The 19,044-nt window shown below is 42.7% G+C and overlaps 7 protein-coding genes across 7 annotated transcripts; 2 read left to right on the top strand and 5 right to left on the bottom strand.

The window, feature by feature from the left end:
• Nucleotides 1-1,726: 1,726 nt before the first annotated feature.
• BJ212DRAFT_1285241 (uncharacterized protein) lies at nt 1,727-2,364 on the top strand (the record flags this gene model as incomplete). The annotated part of the gene is made up of 2 exons (XM_041331876.1): nt 1,727-1,897; nt 1,948-2,364. Coding segments are annotated over 2 exons (588 nt in total), but the record flags the coding sequence as incomplete, so codon positions are not given.
• A 1,814-nt stretch (nt 2,365-4,178) lies between these two features.
• BJ212DRAFT_1487093 (uncharacterized protein) lies at nt 4,179-5,371 on the top strand (the record flags this gene model as incomplete). The annotated part of the gene is made up of 7 exons (XM_041341232.1): nt 4,179-4,196; nt 4,248-4,396; nt 4,450-4,847; nt 4,906-5,097; nt 5,150-5,177; nt 5,248-5,286; nt 5,335-5,371. The coding sequence occupies 7 exons, from the start codon at nt 4,179-4,181 to the stop codon at nt 5,369-5,371; spliced, it is 861 nt and encodes a 286-aa protein (XP_041186488.1).
• Nucleotides 5,372-6,908: 1,537 nt separating this feature from the next.
• BJ212DRAFT_1304628 (uncharacterized protein) lies at nt 6,909-7,776 on the bottom strand (the record flags this gene model as incomplete). Its single annotated transcript, XM_041333644.1, has 6 exons — nt 6,909-7,004; nt 7,167-7,231; nt 7,286-7,455; nt 7,502-7,551; nt 7,594-7,640; nt 7,701-7,776. 6 exons carry the CDS (start codon nt 7,774-7,776, stop codon nt 6,909-6,911), a joined length of 504 nt encoding a protein of 167 aa, XP_041186487.1.
• A 2,182-nt stretch (nt 7,777-9,958) lies between these two features.
• On the bottom strand, nt 9,959-11,646 carry BJ212DRAFT_1487091 (uncharacterized protein; the record flags this gene model as incomplete). The annotated part of the gene is made up of 8 exons (XM_041341231.1): nt 9,959-10,018; nt 10,072-10,215; nt 10,264-10,319; nt 10,575-10,736; nt 10,791-11,088; nt 11,138-11,233; nt 11,302-11,342; nt 11,418-11,646. The coding sequence occupies 8 exons, from the start codon at nt 11,644-11,646 to the stop codon at nt 9,959-9,961; spliced, it is 1,086 nt and encodes a 361-aa protein (XP_041186486.1).
• A 344-nt stretch (nt 11,647-11,990) lies between these two features.
• On the bottom strand, nt 11,991-12,248 carry BJ212DRAFT_1487090 (uncharacterized protein; the record flags this gene model as incomplete). Its single annotated transcript, XM_041341230.1, has 2 exons — nt 11,991-12,040; nt 12,104-12,248. 2 exons carry the CDS (start codon nt 12,246-12,248, stop codon nt 11,991-11,993), a joined length of 195 nt encoding a protein of 64 aa, XP_041186485.1.
• A 207-nt stretch (nt 12,249-12,455) lies between these two features.
• On the bottom strand, nt 12,456-12,878 carry BJ212DRAFT_1285292 (uncharacterized protein; the record flags this gene model as incomplete). Its single annotated transcript, XM_041331881.1, has 1 exon — nt 12,456-12,878. A coding segment is annotated over one exon (423 nt), but the record flags the coding sequence as incomplete, so codon positions are not given.
• A 3,779-nt stretch (nt 12,879-16,657) lies between these two features.
• BJ212DRAFT_1581213 (kinase-like domain-containing protein) lies at nt 16,658-18,240 on the bottom strand (the record flags this gene model as incomplete). Its single annotated transcript, XM_041342298.1, has 9 exons — nt 16,658-17,026; nt 17,079-17,288; nt 17,338-17,375; nt 17,427-17,457; nt 17,508-17,693; nt 17,748-17,810; nt 17,858-17,975; nt 18,027-18,142; nt 18,199-18,240. 9 exons carry the CDS (start codon nt 18,238-18,240, stop codon nt 16,802-16,804), a joined length of 1,029 nt encoding a protein of 342 aa, XP_041186483.1. The 3' UTR covers nt 16,658-16,801.
• Between the last annotated feature and the right edge of the window lie 804 nt (nt 18,241-19,044).

Here is a 19,044-nt window from a genome sequence, read left to right as displayed (position 1 = left end):
CAATTCCTCCAGACATTTCAAGACACTGAATGTCCTCCAGGTATGCAACTGTAGTCTTTAAGAATCAAGAGACTGTGTCAGTGGCATGTCACTCAGGTGATAGACCACAAAAATTCAAGATTTCATTTTGCACAGGCATCACATGCTTGAGTATCTTTTTAATCTCACCAATTGAGTCCACAATGATAGAAATATCACCCTTAGCACTGCAATCTTCTGGGATGCTCTTGATGTATTCAGCCAACTTGTTCTTGGTGAACTTGCAGGGGTCATCACCAATGAATGTGAGCATCTCATCCTTGGTGATTTTGATAGTGTGTAAGCATGCTGGCAGATCAGGTCTGTTAAATGTTTAATTTCTTGTTTTAATACACATTTCTATTTTTAAAACAGAATGGAACTTACAGTGCTATGTCAATTCCGTCATTGTCACTGGAACTATTGGTGTCTGATTCAGACTCATTATCATTGTCATGGCCATGCAATGCTTTTCCCACAGCTCTCGAGATATCTTTTCCCAATGCCTCTGCTTCCTTGTCACATTTTCTTACACCCAGCATCCTCCACTGGTGTAAAATTGCATCCCTATGTCTTTACAAATAAGCGTCAGACATAAGGGTCAGGAACAATTAATAAAATTATGAGATACTTAGCATAATAGTGTCTGTGCTTTTCTCATGCAGCTTCCATTCTTTTTTGAACTGTGTTATGAATAGTTGGATGAACCATCATTGATAGTTGTTGGAGAGGATTAGGTTGAAAATTGTAGTGGTGTAGGTTCAGAAAAAGTTCAAAAGAAGCAGAGCTGAAAGAAGCTCAGGTGTTCATCACTCACACTCGTAGTTTGTGCCAGTCCAACCATAATAAATATATTGATGTGTCTCTGAGTGAGCCATATAGTAAAATGTATGCAGGAACTACTGGGTGGGCCTCCTGAACTTGTGGTACAGTTAGATACAAGGTTTGTTTTGCATGGGTAGTATGTGTATTGTGTTCATAAATTGTAATGGTTGTACAACGATCAAAAATGGTACTGGCACAGGCCATACTAAGAGGCTATACTCTTGGTCCAACCAAAACTCCTTACTCAACTGTTCCAATTCACAAGTGCTTACAACAATTCATTTTCATACAAATCACTGCTATGTCTTTGGTTTTCCCACCTGATACTAGTAAGTTTGCATCAGTCCTATCTCATTGAGCCAGTAGTACACAAATTCAACTTAAAGTCAGCTTAGTTGAAGTTTATTATGTCATAATGACAATGCTGTGCTGTGTGCCATGTGACTATTCTTGTATTCTGCTCACAATCATGGCTGGAGCAAGTGGCTGTCCCAGCAAGAGGCCTTGACTTGTTCACCATCCTGTCCTAAGTTCTACCAGACAATCTTCTCAGAATTATGTCCATTGCCACCAAATATTCACAATTCAACCTGGACAAATCAACCTGCAGACAAAATATCTCGAGGCTGTCCTACCTGCAGATGATGTTTCAGAGACTGTCTGTGATATTAGTGCTGACTGCTGCGAGAGTGATCCCTGGAATGAGACTCATATTTCTCTTGATACTGAACCTCATGATGTTCTGACTGAAAAATGAAAGCAGAGAAGTAAAGTGAGCAGAACTTCTTATATTTTTTTCTTTCAAGTAAAACTGACTTCTGCATCACCTTTTTTCCCATGATAGGATGATCTGATGTGCATCTGGATTCCAGAATGACTGCATTATCTAGATGAACTGATTCAATTAGAAGGGCGTGGGAGGGCTAACCACTCATGCTATGCTTGTGGAAACTTAAATGCACCATATCACTGTGAAGATTGTTTTTTGGTGGATTTATTTTGTCATTTGTGCATCATCAAACTCCCTCAGACTGTACCACTTCATCAAGTCAAGGTTAGCATTTCAAATATCAAGTGAACCTTCCTCTAACAACACTGTTTCAGCAATGGCAGGATGGATATTTTCACTCTACAACTTTAAAACACCTTGGCTTGCACATCCAATTAGGAGATCACACCAACCAGCCCTGCTGCAATCCCAAACCTGCCCAAGAAGATGATTTTGTTGTAATCAATGTACATGGAATACATGAGGTTGTGCTTGACTTCTGTGACTGCACAAATGCACCATCCCACTACAGACAACTTCTATGTTGTTGCTTGTTTCCAGCAACTTCAACAGATCTGAATACTGCAGCAACATTTGCAGTCCTCAAACATTTTTACCTCCTTTCCTTTGAGTCCAAAGTCTCTGCTTATGAATTTAACCATTGCCTTGTGCATCAAAGTGACAACACAGGCATTCAGCCAATCAAGGTGAGACTCATTTCTTACTTCAGTGAGCATGGAACCTGTTACTGACTAATTTATCCACCAGGATCATTACTCTACCTTTTTAAGGATCATGAGACAGTGGTGAAATCTCACATCACTGAAATGATCAGGTCATGGTCATGACCCTGCAGGAATTGACACAATGCAAGAAGGACAACTTGCAGTCCTTTGCCCTGCATGTCCACAGCTCAGCAAAAATGTGCCTGAGAATCTAGCAAATGTCAGCCCAAACAAATGGTGTGTTTTCCTCTGTTTACTCATCAAATCATCAAATTACTAGTTATACAGTGGCTCAAAAAAGTGTCTCAATGTTTGTGACTTCTTGTGTAATTGCTGTATTATGAGCTAGGGTGTGAGAGTATGACTAAGCCATAGGGAGGTGTGGGAAAGCTCTGCTTCTAGGCTTTATGTTTGATCCCTCTAGCATGAGAAAATTATGGCATCAAGTGAAGATATGGTTAATTTAATTTGGTGACTCATTGAGACACTTTTTTGACTTTCAGTGTGACCAACACAATCTCTATAATTATGATACTTGGTGTTTCCTCCTGTTGCTCTAATTACTTCTGCCACTCTTCTATGCATACTATCTATCAATTTGAGGCATTCCTCATCAACAATCTTGCCCCACTCTGCTGCAACTCTCTCCCACACCTGAAATAACCCCTATTGAGGATCTTGATAGACTGCAAGTGATATCTTGAGTAATTACCAGGGTTGTTTAATAGGGTTGAGGTCTGAGGACTGGACTTGCCATGATAGAACACTGATACCATAGTTTTCAAACCATTTTATGGTCAACTTGAAGTATGCTTAGGGTCATTGTCTTGTTAGAAGGCATTTCATTATATATATTCCTAGCCATCTGGCCCCATCCTATTGATTTTTGTCTCATGTGACTAGGTAGCCCTATTTCAGTCCTCAACAGTCCAATATTGAGGCTTTAAAGCAAAGACTAATCTTCTTCCTATATAGGCTGAAGACAGGAAAGGCTTTTCTGCCTGTTTACAGCTTTAAGATTGGCTGCCTTAAGAGTACCCCTGATGATTTGAGTGGAGAGCAGTGTAGATGATGTAATTAATGAATTTGGTGGCTTGAGTAGCATTGGCAGCCTGCCTAGTTGGAATATTATGAACAAGAGATTTTTTGTTATATGATGTAAGCTTGAAAGGACAATCCAATTTGATATTTTTCTTGTCTGGAATGACTTTTTTATGATCCTAATGATAGCAACCCTACTCAGACCAGTTTTAGTAGCAATCTGCCTGGTATACAGATTAGAAAAGCTAATGATAATAACAATAGGGGCTATTTCAGCTGTGAAAGAGAGTTGCAGCAGAGTGGGGCAAGATTGTTGATGAGGAATGCCTCAAATTGATAGATAGTATGCATAGAAGAGTGGCAGAAGTAATTAGAGCAACAGGAGGAAACACCAAGTATCATAATTATAGAGATTGTGTTGGTCACACTGAAAGTCAAAAAAGTGTCTCAATGAGTCACCAAATTAAATTAACCATATCTTCACTTGATGCCATAATTTTCTCATGCTAGAGGGATCAAACATAAAGCCTAGAAGCAGAGCTTTCCCACACCTCCCTATGGCTTAGTCATACTCTCACACCCTAGCTCATAATACAGCAATTACACAAAAAGTCACAAACATTGAGACACTTTTTTGAGCCACTGTACATATATGGCTTTACTCATTATTCTTGGTGATTGATGCCAATTTTCACCTCAAACATCGTTTCATATCAAATGATATCAAGGATCCTGGGCTCAGTTATGGATGGGGATATTTTGTGGAAGAAGGACGGTACAAAGCATACCTTCACAATCACATGGATGTCACACAAGAGGTACATTATTGTAACTAAACCTATATTATTGTATACTAACACATGCTTTAGAAGAGCACATGTGTTAGTCACAATGCCATCAACATGGCAAATACAAAGTTTTCCAAAGGGCTTGCAGCAACTGGTGTAGGCTCAGTGGTTTGTGCATGGTATGACATGTGGCTGGCAAATGGAGTTGGAGATTTGCAAAAAGGAGAAAAGTGAGTAATTTAACAATGTATTACTACAGGTACTGTACTCATGCCTCCATCAGATATATGAACATGGACTACATTGTATTTTTGGCCCTGTCTGCTTTTGCATCCACACCTATAGTCAACTTTTCCTATGATGTCACCTGTCAGTGGCACAAAAGACTATGGCAGCGTGTTTCAGCCCTTCCTGTGCAACTCCAACCAAATCGCATGCACATGGCTTTCAACTTATTTGTGCCAAAGTTCCATATTGCAGCTCATATTGCATCATGCCAGATCACTTTCTCCTTCAACTGGACCCCGGGAGTCAGCCAAACAGACAGGGAAGTACCAGAGCATGGATGGGCAGATATCAACCATATCGCTGCAAGTATGAAGGAAATGGGGCCTGGTAGTCATCGAGAAGTCCTTGACGATCATTTTGGAGATTGGAACTGGAAAAAGGTAGCTACATTTGGTATGTCTTTACAACAGTTACATCATTGATATAAAATAACTACAGTGTGTTTTTTAAGGTCATGTCTTACTGTGTAAAATCAAGGAAGCTGTCAAAGCCAAAACAGAACACTGTCATGCCCTTACAGAGTTGGAAGAGTCCATCAAGGAATCAGACCTTGGCACTATCTCTCTCACAAATTGGATGAATGAAGTCTTAGCATGGGAGCCAGACCACTCTAAGCCAAATCCATTTGAGAGCAGGGTCACAGGTGATTTTTTTCAGCTTTCATCAACTTGTTTGTAGTCTCATTGAAACCTCAGCCATAACACAGGTGACTGTTCATCTGGAGTTAGTAATGAAAGACACAAGATTTAGAGGATGGATCTTCAGTTTCACTTTATTCTGATGTGACACCAAGCATTCTCATTAGCACTGGCCTAGATCTCAAGCATGCACAGTAGGTGACCAGTGAATTTAAGTGACATGAAACTAACTTTGTTTCTAGACAGCAGCTTCATGCAGACAATGAGAGCTTAAGTTAACATGCAATGAATGGACAACAAACAAAGATCCTGGCATGCAGCAATAGTCTCCAGCATTGCATTGAAGCATGGACCAAGATTCAAAACTTATACATCCCATTTGTATCTCAACTCCACACTACTAATACTATTGGCCTTGTGAATCCCCTCAGTGGTACTTGGCTTAGTGATGATGAAGAGAGTGGGTGTTTGAGGCTGAGGCCCAATTCTGCCAAACCTAAGGACTTTCAGCTACTATTTCTTTCTGATATCTGCAACTTCATACCCTGTAGTCCAAGACTCCTTTGCATAGAGTGGTCATTGCATTTTTCACAGGCCAATGATGCTCTTGAGGAGTGCCATTCTCATATCTGCCTTCACCATCAGCTCTTACATTTTAAAAGCCAGCAGCTGCATGGCCAAAGTGCCAACACCCAGGTGTGGAAGACTATACAAACTGTCAATGATTGGCTGATCCTCAGCCATGATAAGTATCTGTGTGCATGTAGTGCATTGGTCAGCCTGTCAAGGCACATTGATTGTGTCAGGTGGGATCAGGACCTATGACCACTAAAAAAATCCAACCTTAGACCAATAGGTGGCCTTGGGGGACAGAGTCTGGGCACAGCAATCATGCCATGGATCTGGCTTACTCATGGACTCTCTTTGCATAATTGTTACAAACTAGGATGGGCACAACAGCAGATACTCGATAAGAGTAGTGTCTGAGGTTGAGTCAAGGCCTCACAAATGTAAGGTTTCTTAAGACAAGTCAAAGAGAGTGTCTTTGACTCGAATATCGGTATGTGGATGACTTAGGATTGGGGGTCCTAAGCGAACAATGTTTCAGGTGAGAACCTAGTAGATTAAAGTGAAGATCTGCTAAGTACATGACCAAGTATATATAGATGTAAGTACTTTAGGGCAGGTACGTATACATCATCGGCGAGTCATAGATAAGGTGAGTCATAGGGAAGAGTCATCTAGCGATGGCAATGGTGATCGTGATGTAATACAACTATAGTAAAGTCTAGTGATGGCACGATAAGGCACGGTCATGACGTAATACAAGAGGATAAGAGAAAAATGAATAGGGGTAGACGTAACTGTAACAATAATGGTAAAGGGCTACAAGACAGTAAGTAACCATGCTGTCATTCAAAAATGGACTCACTCTGCTATGGATTCAGCACTATGTGTTAAATGGTGTAAAGCAAGAGCTCAACATACCCAGTGGCAAGAAGAAATACAATTATTGCTGTTTGAGATGCAGCATGTGTTGGTGTTTCTCGCATGGGAAGCCAAATGGTGGGATGAGTGAGCAACCCTTCAGATGGTAGATCAATCAGAAGATGTGGAAGGTCTGATTGCATATGCAAAACACCAGGCTGCCATCTGTCATAACTTGTCTGCAAAGTTTTTGGGAATGTGAAGGGATGTGGGAGCTCTAGTAAGTGCAGGTTTGGATGATGCTTCAGAAGGCCAGCGGACCTTCTATTGATGAACCTCCACATGAAGATCTAGATAAGCTTCTGTACCTTCATATGTAGTGATGTCTTCAATCAACCTTGGATCTCAGATTCTCAACTCGGATATTTGCAGCCTGGGCATCAACCATCAAAGTAATAAATGCTCTGGCTTTCAAATGGCAGCACTGCCAGGAAAATGCATGGACAATTAGCCTACAGAGATGTATCACATCAATAGATAGCTGAGCTGAGTGATGTATCCTAGTTTTAGGGCTATAGCCCATAATGATATATCCATCCACCAACATCAGGTGAGAGTGGTCCAGATACTGAGCATCAGTGCTCACATCATTTGTGATGCCTACCTTGAGTGCAGCTTCAGCAAGGAGCTGCCTTGCAGCAATGTTGGCTTCTGTCTGATGGGTCAGTGAAATAATAAAATAGTCAAAGAATAGAAAAGACCAACCTAGCTGGCTCTGGACCTGCTCTCTCTCAAACACTATGTGATCAGCTTGTAACTTTGCAAGGTTAGTGTGCAGAGTTCTGAGATCACCAGTAGATTGCATGATGGCCTCCTTGACTTTGCCTACAGCTGAGAGCTTAGAATGCTTGCAACCCATGTTGACAATGTTGAAGCTTGAGCATGGGAGCTATACATCAGTGATGCTATCAATAAACAAACATAATGTCCTGGGGAACCCCAAGGACTTCCGGCACCACTTTAGCAGCAGTCTGGGTCAACATAGTTATAGTACTAGAGAACATTGTACATACCTTGTTGACTATAACAATGAGAAGCTCCTCAACCACAAAAGAAACATCTAAAATAGGTGACAAACAGGTGAGTAGCAAGGGCAACATAGGTTAGGAAAGGAACTCACTACAAGGACTGAGCACAACACATTCATAGGGATCTTGATAACTCACAAATTGGCGAGTGTCACCCTTGTAACCCATTGAAATAGTGGGTTAACCACCCTTGTCAACAATGTTGAAGGGAAAGTGTTTGATGTCATACTTTGATTCCAAGTCATCCATCATTTGACAGATAAGATGGGTGTGGTGCATTGATGATAGGTCCAACAATGGGACAGCAGATGCACTCAATAGGGTATCCCCTACATGATTTAAAAGGATTACCTAGAGTCAGGCCAAAAATGAGGGCAGGAGACACAGGAAAGTGAGTTCACCATGGGTATTGTTGAGTAGCACAATGACAACCAGTCTAATGGTGGAGGAGATGTGCCACATGTATTGGATAGACCAGTAGCTATATACTGCATGAGTCCCATTGAAAAACAGGTAAAAATTGAGGGTAGGAGAATAGAAAGAATGAGCTCACTGTGGGTATTGTTGAGTAGCATGATGCTGACCAGTCAAATGGTATATGAGAGGTGCTGAATACATTAATTAGGCCAGTGGCCACCCACTACACAAGTCCTGCTGAAAAACAGATAAAAATTAAAGGTAGGAGAGGCAAAGGAACAAGCTCATCATCATTGACGATAAGCAAAAGCTTATGAGAAATGTAGTGGTGGGAATTGACAGCACCAAAGGCTATTTTAGGCAGGTTAGGGATCAGCCAAGGCAGCAATGATGAGCTCAGACTTACCCAATAGAGTCTTCCCATTATAGCAAGCATCTATGGTAGTAGAAATTGCCCAAGTGACTCCTGAGTGCTGATATTATTGCTGGTAGTATGGTAGATAGATATTCTTTACAAATTAGTAACAAGTACAGGTATGCAGTATCATCAGCAAACTAGGGGGGCCTTGTACAGATTTGTACAGATGTGTACAAACAGTACAATTCCACAGACAAGTCCCTTATTTACAATTCTGTCACAAAGGTGTACAATCCATACACAAAGACACAATGTAGACACACTAGACAATATAAACAAACTTGACATTGTGGACAGACTAGATTATTGTAGACAGACCAAGCATGCTGCACAAACAACATTGCAATGGCTTGAAAAATCTACTAAATGATGATGTTGATATCCTTGCTGCCCCCTGTGCTGTCCAAGTCATTGTGATGTTCACCTATCATCCCCTCCTCAGCCCACTCCCTCAGCATCTCTTCAAGCTCCACATGACACTTGGGAATAGGCATCAATTTGTCAATGGACTTGTGCAGTGTGTTGAAGTTGGCCCTGCATGCATCAGCAGTAAGGTCAGGCACCTTGTCAGTACCACTGTCATGGAAGCCAGTGTGAAGAAGTAATAGGTACTAGGCAGTTAGCAACTGGCACTACTTATCCTAAGAGGCATGAGTTTAATTGATTGGCCCAAGAGGACTGCTATTGAAGCACTTCCTTCAATTATGTGCGAGGGAAGTAAGTGAGCGAAGGAGTTATAACCTATATTGGCCTAAGAAACTTGAACACAGACCGTATGTATACCTCTGAATTTCTATACCAAAGAATCAACTGTGAGCGCAGGCAAAAATTGACTGATGTTAATATCACAGGAGCAAGATGAACCATTAGAAGATATGTGCGAATGTATTGGATGTCAGATGCCAGTGTGGCAGATGTAATGTGCATAAAATCAACCATGCTCTATGGAGTGGCCGGTTGCAAGGGATATAGCACGAGTGAAGAACAGCGCTAAACTACCGGTCATGGGTCAGGTATTCTTGCAAGAGCTTTAAGGGTAAGATCCTAGTGGTATGGAACTTCAGAGTGGTCAAATTGCACAGGATTGTCAAGAAAGAGCAAAATAGATGGATTGTGCAAGGTCTACAAAAATAACACGAGAACTACTCTCCTATAGAGCTGAGTCCGGGGGAAAGGGAACTACTCAATTGTATGTACTGTGGTCATTTATATCATAGCACATGAATGTCCAGAATGCATAGGCAAGAATTGTAGTGTAGTTAGTGAGTGCATGATGAGTCTATAGGTAATAAAACATCATGTGCTGCAGAACATGAGTAGTCATGTAATAAGACCTGCAGCTCATTTAGCAATGACATTTGGGAAAAATAATGCACCAGCAGAGATAGGTGGACATGGATAGGACATGGGAGGGCAGATTCCTAGGACCAGACCAGAGTAAGAGCGGGTGGGTTGATATATATGGATTTAATGATTCACGCTTTATCGCCTTTTCTGAAGGTGAGAAGAACTGTGCTATTGATCATACACACCTAGCGCCAGTATGATCGTCACACTGGAGAGAACACCCTTTGTCTGTTAAACATTGATCAGCAATGAATATCAAGATTAATTGAACTGAGGCCTACAACCATGGCCACCAGAATAAGGCCATTGACAGGAATTTGATGTTGAAAATCATCAGTTAACTTGAGTGCTTTTTTACCATTGCTGTAGTAAAAATTGAGGTAGGCATCCTTGAGGACTTGTGACACAAAGTTGGTATATTTTCCCTGCAAATGTCAATAATAAATGTCATACATCATGACATTGTCACTGACCTCAGAAGAATCAAGGAGCCAAAGATATTCACCAGTCTTCAGGAGCTTAGCCACTGCTGCACTGACACACTCCTTGTGCATTGAGTTGCCCTTCGAGAATATACTGTACAATTACTTTGCAATAGATATCACAATTTTTTTGAGCTCCATATGAAATGTGAATAGGTCATCACAGAGCTGTTGGCTCATTAGCAAGGTTCATATTTGAGCTCAGTACTTACTAGTCATGACATTGGCATCTTATACTCTGGAAAATAACCTTTGTGAGGACATCAAATTGGAGCAACTTCTGATGGTGCTGGACAACTTACCATTGTTGAGCTTCAGCTTCCTCATGTGGTATGTCCACAATATAGCATCCAAAACTTCTTGTGCCAGTAACACTGCATCCTGATGAACTGGAAGAGGATATGATAAAACTGCCTGCAACTGCATTTCCACCTTTGCTCGCTGTAGGAAAGCTTGCCAAGACACTGCATAGAAGCTAAGCTTTGGGGGGTTACCTTGTTGGGTGGTGCAGCACTCACTGTGTTGGGATTTGGTGTGTTGAACAGGTGAGGCACTATGAGAGGAAGCTTGGCTTGAACTAGGAGGGGGGGAAGGTGTCTGAGAGGGAGAAGGTGTCGGATCTGGGTGAGCAGAATGCCTGTGCAGAGACTGTGACAAAGAATGTTTACAAGAGGATGGCAGTTTGTGACTGGAAGAAATCATAGACTGAGTTGGAGAGTGCTGACGAGGGGACAGATTGTGAAAGGCAGAAGAACAAGGTAAGTGCTGAGGGGACTTTGAATGAGGAACAGAGAGGCATGCAGGTGGCTGCTCTGGCTGCACATGGGTCAATGTGACTTTTTCAGATGGTGCTATGAAAACTTACATGTGTGTTTGCTAAATGAGTTGGGGAGGGAGCTTTGTGTTGCCCATTCTTCATTTGATGGTGTTCAAGCACATCAAAAGTGTCTGTGGCTTCGCACTAAGTAGGATTGTCATCCAAGACTCAGCTGTTAAAATCCCCCTGGTCAAGATCCATGTGAGTATCACCATCTTCATCATCATAAGAGGCCCTGCAGTCAACCAGTGCCCTTGAGTAGATGGGTAGAATGTGAGAAAAAGATACAAGGAAGGTACGACTTACTCCTGCATGTTATGCAACAAACCATCTTCATCTTCACAGGGTTGGCCATTGCGATCTTGCTCATCAGCATCATTCTCCAACTCATTACTTTCATCCAAATCTTGCAGTCTTCTATCCTCCCTCATGTCATGTTTGAAGGATTCACCTACACCTTTCTTGGAGCTGTGACCGATGGACTGGGTTGCCTCCAGGGAATCCTGTGTATCAGTGGAAGATGGCTTGAATCCAAACCTATCATCAGGGCCAGCCATGTGTAGGTGTGGATGATGGCATTGGATATCTGGTTGTGGGTCGTCGTCTTTGGCGGGGTGGGGTAGGGGATTTGTATCAGCCTAAAAGAATGTTAGCTGAGGTAGTTTGAAAAGAACCAGTTACCTTGGTAACAAAGATCCATAAGCACATGGATCACAATGACAAATCAACAAGGGGCTGCACCAGATATTAGGCCAGCAATATAGCACTAAATATCATGGTGACTTCTACCCGTAACTTGCTTCAGCTTGGATATTCCACCAGAGAAGTGGCAATAGCCAGTAGTCAGCTGTAATATCAAGAACCAAAAATCCAGCTCCTGTGCTCCAATGACCATAATACACTACTGAAGATCATGATTGTAAAATTCTTTGTGCCAATGGTGCAATGGTTCTGGCATGAGAAAGATGGAGGGATCAGCAAGTGGCCAATCCATCCAGAATGGTGTGTACACACCGTTCAGCCACATGCCAGCACAAGCTTCAAAATAAGCCTCCAGGTCATCAGGATTGACTGTGATGCTAGCAATCTGTCCAAGAGTGATGGAGCGCATATGAGCAGGGTGCCAAAAACTATCCCCAAACTGCAAATACAAGGCCATGGTGAAAGGAGAGGACTTCCCATGCACACATGTAAGCATAGCCACCTCTTGGGTGTCAACAATGTATGCTGCAAGGGGGGTAAAGCAATGGCAGACATTTCCTACTGGATCAGACATCATAATCCCGACTTTGGCAGCTTTCATCAATGGCTTTAACACGATTGAAAGGCATTCATGGATGAGACAGTCTTCAAGCATGCCCCGCATTCATTGATTGGGATATAGATACTTTGGAATTGGGAGGAGAGTGGTGAGTAGGAAAGCCTTAGATGAGAGTTTCATGCAGGTGCACATGTGGATATTGGTGAGGCCTAGAAGAAGAGGGTGGGTGACCCTGGCACCAGTCATGGTGGTGATGTTGGTTTTGTCAGACAAAAGAACAACACCGAGAACTATAGTGCCTCTGGGAAGTTGTGTCTGCAGAATATATGGTGAGATGATGTGAAATTCAGTAGAATCAGTACTTACCTGCATTTTCCAAGCAGAATCTCCTGTTAACCATTCCAAATACACACTCAGAAGCCACTCTGCTGTTTTGTAAATGTGGTGAGGGGTAAAATCCAGCTTATCATGAAACAGCAGATTGCTAAAAACACTCTCCAAGCATTCCACAGGATCCCTCCAAAAGAGTCAGATTGGAGACTTGGTAGGATGGATGGAGGAGAGAGTCTGGCATTTCCAACTTGGTCCACTAGGGAGCATTTCAGCATGGCTTCATAGTTCTTTGGCATTGTTGAATGAAAGGTGCAATCTTTGGACCTGAAAACAAGAAGTGTAGGTTGCGGCTGATGTGCCAATGCTCTAGCCTGAGAACACAAAGAATGCACACCATTGAAAGCTTCAAAAATTCATCTATCACTGCCATGCTGAGGGACAAGTGCAGCAGATAATCGGCAACTTCTCACTCTTCTTTGGATGTGAAAGGATAGTAGAGATTGTCTACCCTGTATTCTGTGTATTCATTGGCATCGAATAAATTCAAAAACATCGAGCCATCTTGAGAGTAACAGACCCCTGCGCCATCATGCTCTTCCTCCAGTGACTCTCCAAATCCATTGTCAATGTTAGCATATGAGTGATCATCTTCGTGTACTTCCAGGATGCTGTTGGTATGATCCATGAGTTCTGAGTTAGATGCTCAATGAGGTGACTCTAAGTCAGCCTGCGCATGATGCCAAGGAGGAACCACTTCTGTGAACTGTAAAATATCAACAATATCATGCATATGACTATGACATGAAGATCAAGGCTGGCTCAAGTGTTGAGTGATGCTGCTCTCCTTCATAAATGTTCTCCCACACTTTGGGCATGTTGGTGATGACATAGAAGATATCGAGTAAAGATTCACACAATCTTTGTTGATATCCACCTCACTGTTATGCCTTATCAGACCCATGCACATGCAGCCTATAATCCCCAAGACAATCACGACTCAGCATTTTAAACATTCTGGAGTACTACATCCTCTTCTCCAAGTCCTGGATGACATTCACATGTGTCACGCCACCAACCTCAAACCACAAATCAATCAATGCACTGGTCTGACTTTGGTGAAGCACTGTCAACCAAGGATAAGAAACCCCCTACAGTGCTGCACCTTGTGAGTACCTTGCTTGTTTTTACCCGTCATTAGGAGTCACATTCTACAGCAAGGTGACTATGCCTTGTTACCATTGGATGGAGAAATAGCAGATGATGAGCACTCCAATCTCGTGCTTGCAGCTGCCAAGGCTAAATGAAAGGTGTGTGAGGCCAAGAAGCACCTGGCTGATTGCATTGTTGCACACCAATCAGCGATTCTTGACATCTGGTATCAGTGCATCCAGGCCACAAATTCTCATTTGTTGACTGCAAAACTCAACATCAGATGCCTACATATGGAATGGAAGAAATTTGGTATCTGTTAAGGTCGTACTCAAGGGTTAACAGATCCTAAGGGCTTCAGCCTCAGCTCGTGCACTGTGCCCCTTACCCAAGTATTGCCCCTTATTTCAGGAAGGCAAGACTAACACATCTGGAAGATTGGATGAGTAGTGTAGCAGATCTGGATGACTTCTGGATGCAGGATAAGTATCATAGGGCTAATCCAGGCAAGTCCAGACTAGAAACTAACAGTAATGGACTGTCTAAGACAGAGGCGGATACAGATAGACTATAGGAATCAATCCTAAGTCTCAGAGGGTGACAAGAGTAGAGATACTCAAGTCTGGAGGACAGGAATGAGTAAAACTAAGATGATATTCAGACTGAGGAAACTACAGGAGTATCTACTGGGGTTATATACTGGAGACTATCTGAGGGGATCAGTAAGCAAAGGAGCAAGGCTATGTACGAGCATGTGGAAACACATTAGTAAGTAAGATGGAACATAACTAAATGAACTCAGAGATGAAGACTCGTACAAGAATCAATAAGTAAAATGGAAGAAGAGGTAACCGAATGCTGGAAAGGCAGAGATGTCTAAATGGGGATAGGCGCAGGATATCAGACAGAGGGCAGGAATACATCCAGAGATAGTTATGGTTGATATCTGGAGGTCCGGAGATCTGAGGATCCAGAAGGTGAGGTGGATACAGGACTGGGATATGATGAGGTGGATATAGTCCTGAATCCGAGACGAGGTGAAGTCTGGATGTCTTGCTGGATGGAGTGCACATAGGGTGGACAGGATGGGGTGGTACGAATTAGGCTAGCAGTGAGGATCCAGAGGTCTGGAGCTCAGGGGTAAATCTGGAGCAGAGTCAATCCTACTGAGGTATGGAGCACACTGTCATATGCCATTCTGGACTCTCAACTCTAAATCTGCTTCTCCGGATATCCGGATCTGAGATCTGGATCTCAAATGATCTGATCTATCTTTATCTTCCTTCTGGAATCCAAACCCTATATCAGCACCCAACCCCATTTAGACTTCCCCTGTCTCCAGACTCCAGTTAACCATGTTTCCCTTCTGATTATTAATCCATTACATACATTTCATTTCTGGTGTTCATTATTTGTGATCTGTCCTACTTACTAATAGACTTTGCATATGCTTCATACATAGCCCTTATGTTTGCTGATTGATCCCTATATGAGGTCAGTAACAAGGAAGAAAAGGCTCTCCTCTCTATCACACATATGCAGAGATGACTAACCTTTGCCTTAGCCCATCAGAATTGGATTATATGGACTGGAAGCATGTTATATGATCATATAAGACCACAATAAATAGGATTGGGTCAGATGGCAAGGTATATATGTGAAACAAGAAGGGTGCTAGTCCTTTCTGCATATGTGTGATAGAGAGGAGAGCCTTTTCTTCCTTGTTACTGACCTGAGATGAGCTGTCTTGAGAATGTTTCTCACAGTGTGTGAAGAGACAGGGAATGTGATGGTGGAATTGATGTAATAGGTGACCTGGACAGCATCATCAGCCTTTCCTGTAGTGATATGTTGAATAATAGCCCTCCTATCAGTAGAGGTGAGCTTGGATGGATGCCCTTCACAGAAGTTTTCCTTGTCTGTGTGACTTTCTTTGATGAACTTGGCCACAGTGGACTTGGATACTCCAGTTCTAGAGGAAATTTGACAAGCAGAGAGGCCAGAATAGGAAAGAGAGAGGATATTATCCCTTTGAGCAGGGGGGGTGGCTTTCATGGTGAATATAACCATGACATATGGAAATTTTTGGTTTATATAGTTAGATATGGTTTTAAAATGACATAATGACACCACTTTATAATTTATTTAATGGTGGCATGATTGTTATGGTGTCATAAATGATGATTTATATAGTTTTAATATGCGCTCAAAAAACTGTCCACATGAGTCACCATTTTGTGAGCCTTGTATCTCCACCATATCTCCACTTATTCCCACGGTGTAGGGCTCAAATGAAAGCCCTGAAGCCATACTACAATGTGGTATAAGCATGTCCTTGAGCCATTTGTTTGTTCTCACACAATATCATAGATAGTGAAAAATGTCAAAACATGCGGACAGTTTTTTGAGCCACTGTAACTGAGATGGAGGAATTTTTATTTTCAACCTTCAAGTATAGTACCATAGTTCTATTTATGTTGTAATTACATTGTCACCTTGTGGTCCTTGTGTTATTCTGTGGATCCTTGTGACACCTGTGGTACTGTACCCATGTACCATCTATGGACTTGTATGGCTTTGTATTGACATGTTGTTTCTGTGACGAAATTTGTAGTTTGCTGATGATTATTACTAATTGGTAAGATGAATGGTGTCACCCAGGTGCTCTCGTGACTTTTCACTGGGATTAAGTCGTGATTAAGTGATGTGTAGATTTCCTGATGCAGGATGCTGTGCACTCCGAACAGCATCACAGTGCTTCACTGCCTTGTTTACATGTACTATGAGAACTGGTCTTGCATGCAGTCTGCCGGCACATGAGTAGTGCTCCCACATAAATAGGAATCCAGGTAGTGTATCATACGACACAGAGAAGTGAGGGTATACGTGGAGCAACATGATATATAGTAATAGGACACAACCGGAGTTAACATAAAGACGAGAAAGAGGATCGCGTCAGAACTAAGACCTTATACAGACGAAGTATCATTCGACAGTGCTTCTTGAAGGTAATCTATTGCCTCTGCTACTGACGGACGATCATCCCTTGCCGTTGACCAGCACCGCCGCATGAAATTCAGGTGATTAGGTTGGATCTCGATGGAAGAGTCGATAGGCTCTCCTTGGTTGAACTTAGCAGAAATAACGTGTAATGGCGACTTCAGCCACCAGTAAGGCTGTTTCCCATATAGGACCTGCACGCGGGCGATATTAGTGTCACTAGCAAGCCAACGACAGACTACGAACCTGAAGCATGATACCGCCGAGAGCGTATATGTCGCTGGATTTCGTTGCGCATTGTATGGGTTGATCTTCCGGAAGATCAAGGAGCTCTGGAGCGACCCAACGTATTGCACCGGTGTGGTAGGAAAATGTAGGGTTTGATTGTACCATGATATTGGAGATACCGAAATCTGCAAGACGAGGGGATCCATCGGCAGCAACCAGAACATTATTCTACAATCACCATAAGATGATTCCACTTGCACGACATGTATTGACTTACGTTGGTGAGGTCACCGTGTATCACGTCGCGATCGTGGACTGCAGACAGCATAATTATATCAGTCACTTTATAGTCAATCCGTCACTCACGATACTGGAGCCCCTCAGTGATTTGTTTAAGCTGTGCAAACGTACTGAATTCCTGTACTCGGCTTCGCAGATAAAACTCACCAGCCGAAGCCTATCCATCATCGAGAGGGTCTCATGTGCGTGATTAAGGTAAGAGTTCAAAGTCCCGTTCAGCATCCAGGGAGAAACTAATGCGCGAAATGGGCCGAATCCCTCTACAGTGCCATACAAGGGCAATACATATTGATGCTCCAGCACGGCCCATATGAGGATCTCCCGGTCAAGATCCTGCGTCTCAAAAGTTAGACATGCGGCCGTCAGACTGGATTTAGGTTAATATACCTTGTTGATTCTAACATATTCACGATCACTCAGGATTGGGAATCGTTGGGATTTGACCGCGACCTGAAGTTACAATCAGGACATGCAGAATAAACAAGTCTATGAAATACCTCATCCGAACTTGCACCGCGGCTCCATATGCACTTGTAAACATCTCCGAGACCATTCGAGGCGGTTGGGTAGTTAGTTGTCTTGTGAATATCACTTGGTTTGATACAGAGAGCACTACTATTGTTCGGTGTTTACAAAGTCCTGTCCTGAGGCAAAGAAATAACATACGTGTCCTCTGCGTCGGAAGTTCTATCGGGAGTGTCGACAATCGAGGTCTGGCTTGCGAGAATATCATCGACCGAAGGCTGAACAGGAGATGCTTGGCCACTTGGTGCACGGCCACCCTGTTAGAGTGAGATGAATGGATGGCTCCACCGCCAAACAATGCCAACAAACGTACAAGACCAAGGAACTGTTGCAAGCGGTTAACGAACATGTCCATTGTTGACAGGAAACTACAATGGGAAATAGTCTTGTTCCTTAGCATTAATGAACCACAGTCTTATATGCAGACAACATTCGTGCGACAACATCGCAAAGTCATCCCTCCGACGATTACGTGGAAAGAGACTGTAGGGTCAAACTAAAGATGCCACGACTGGTATTAGTCGAAGTAATGCTGTGGGTGAATCAGATCAATAATGAATACTGTCCTTCCACTACAAACGCCCATTTTCAAGTATCTACAGGCGCCGAGCGATAAACCTACTTCTAATGTTGGGCAGACAATGAGACATCTTGAAGCGCGTTGTCAGGGTGTCAGGGATGCGAAGAGCCCTGGCAGCACTGAAAAGGGCAGTAATTGCGCGAGGCAATATTTGCTCTCGGCGGCTTTGTTAGCAGAAGACAAACCTCGTAGCGAAGAGATAGAACTTCGAGAAAGTTCGACTGGCAATATTATAATAGTTCAAACTTCGCCAGGCTACAAAAAATTGTTAACACAAGTCGGTCGTTCAGTGACGGTCAACTTGAAGACTTCAACCAAATCGAAGAAATTGACAACTTGTACGTCATGAAGCCCTTTCAAACTTGGCTGGGAAAAGTAACTTGATGCGGTCGCACCGAATAGGTCCGTCCCATTTTACCTGCACCAATAGAACTTTCGAACCACTGATCTGTTCATATATTAATGGGACCTGCACAAGGCCTGCAGGGCTCTGACGCTCGCAGGGGGTTTGAAAGAAACGTACCCACATATGACAAGTTCTGAGGTGGGGACACGCCGCAACGGCTTGTGCTGTGTTCA

Source organism: Suillus subaureus, assembly GCF_016647635.1.
Source record: "Suillus subaureus strain MN1 chromosome Unknown BJ212scaffold_69, whole genome shotgun sequence".
Classification (NCBI taxonomy): domain Eukaryota; kingdom Fungi; phylum Basidiomycota; class Agaricomycetes; order Boletales; family Suillaceae; genus Suillus; species Suillus subaureus.
Note: the sequence above shows the minus strand (reverse complement) of the source record. Positions and strands in the feature narration are given on the sequence as shown.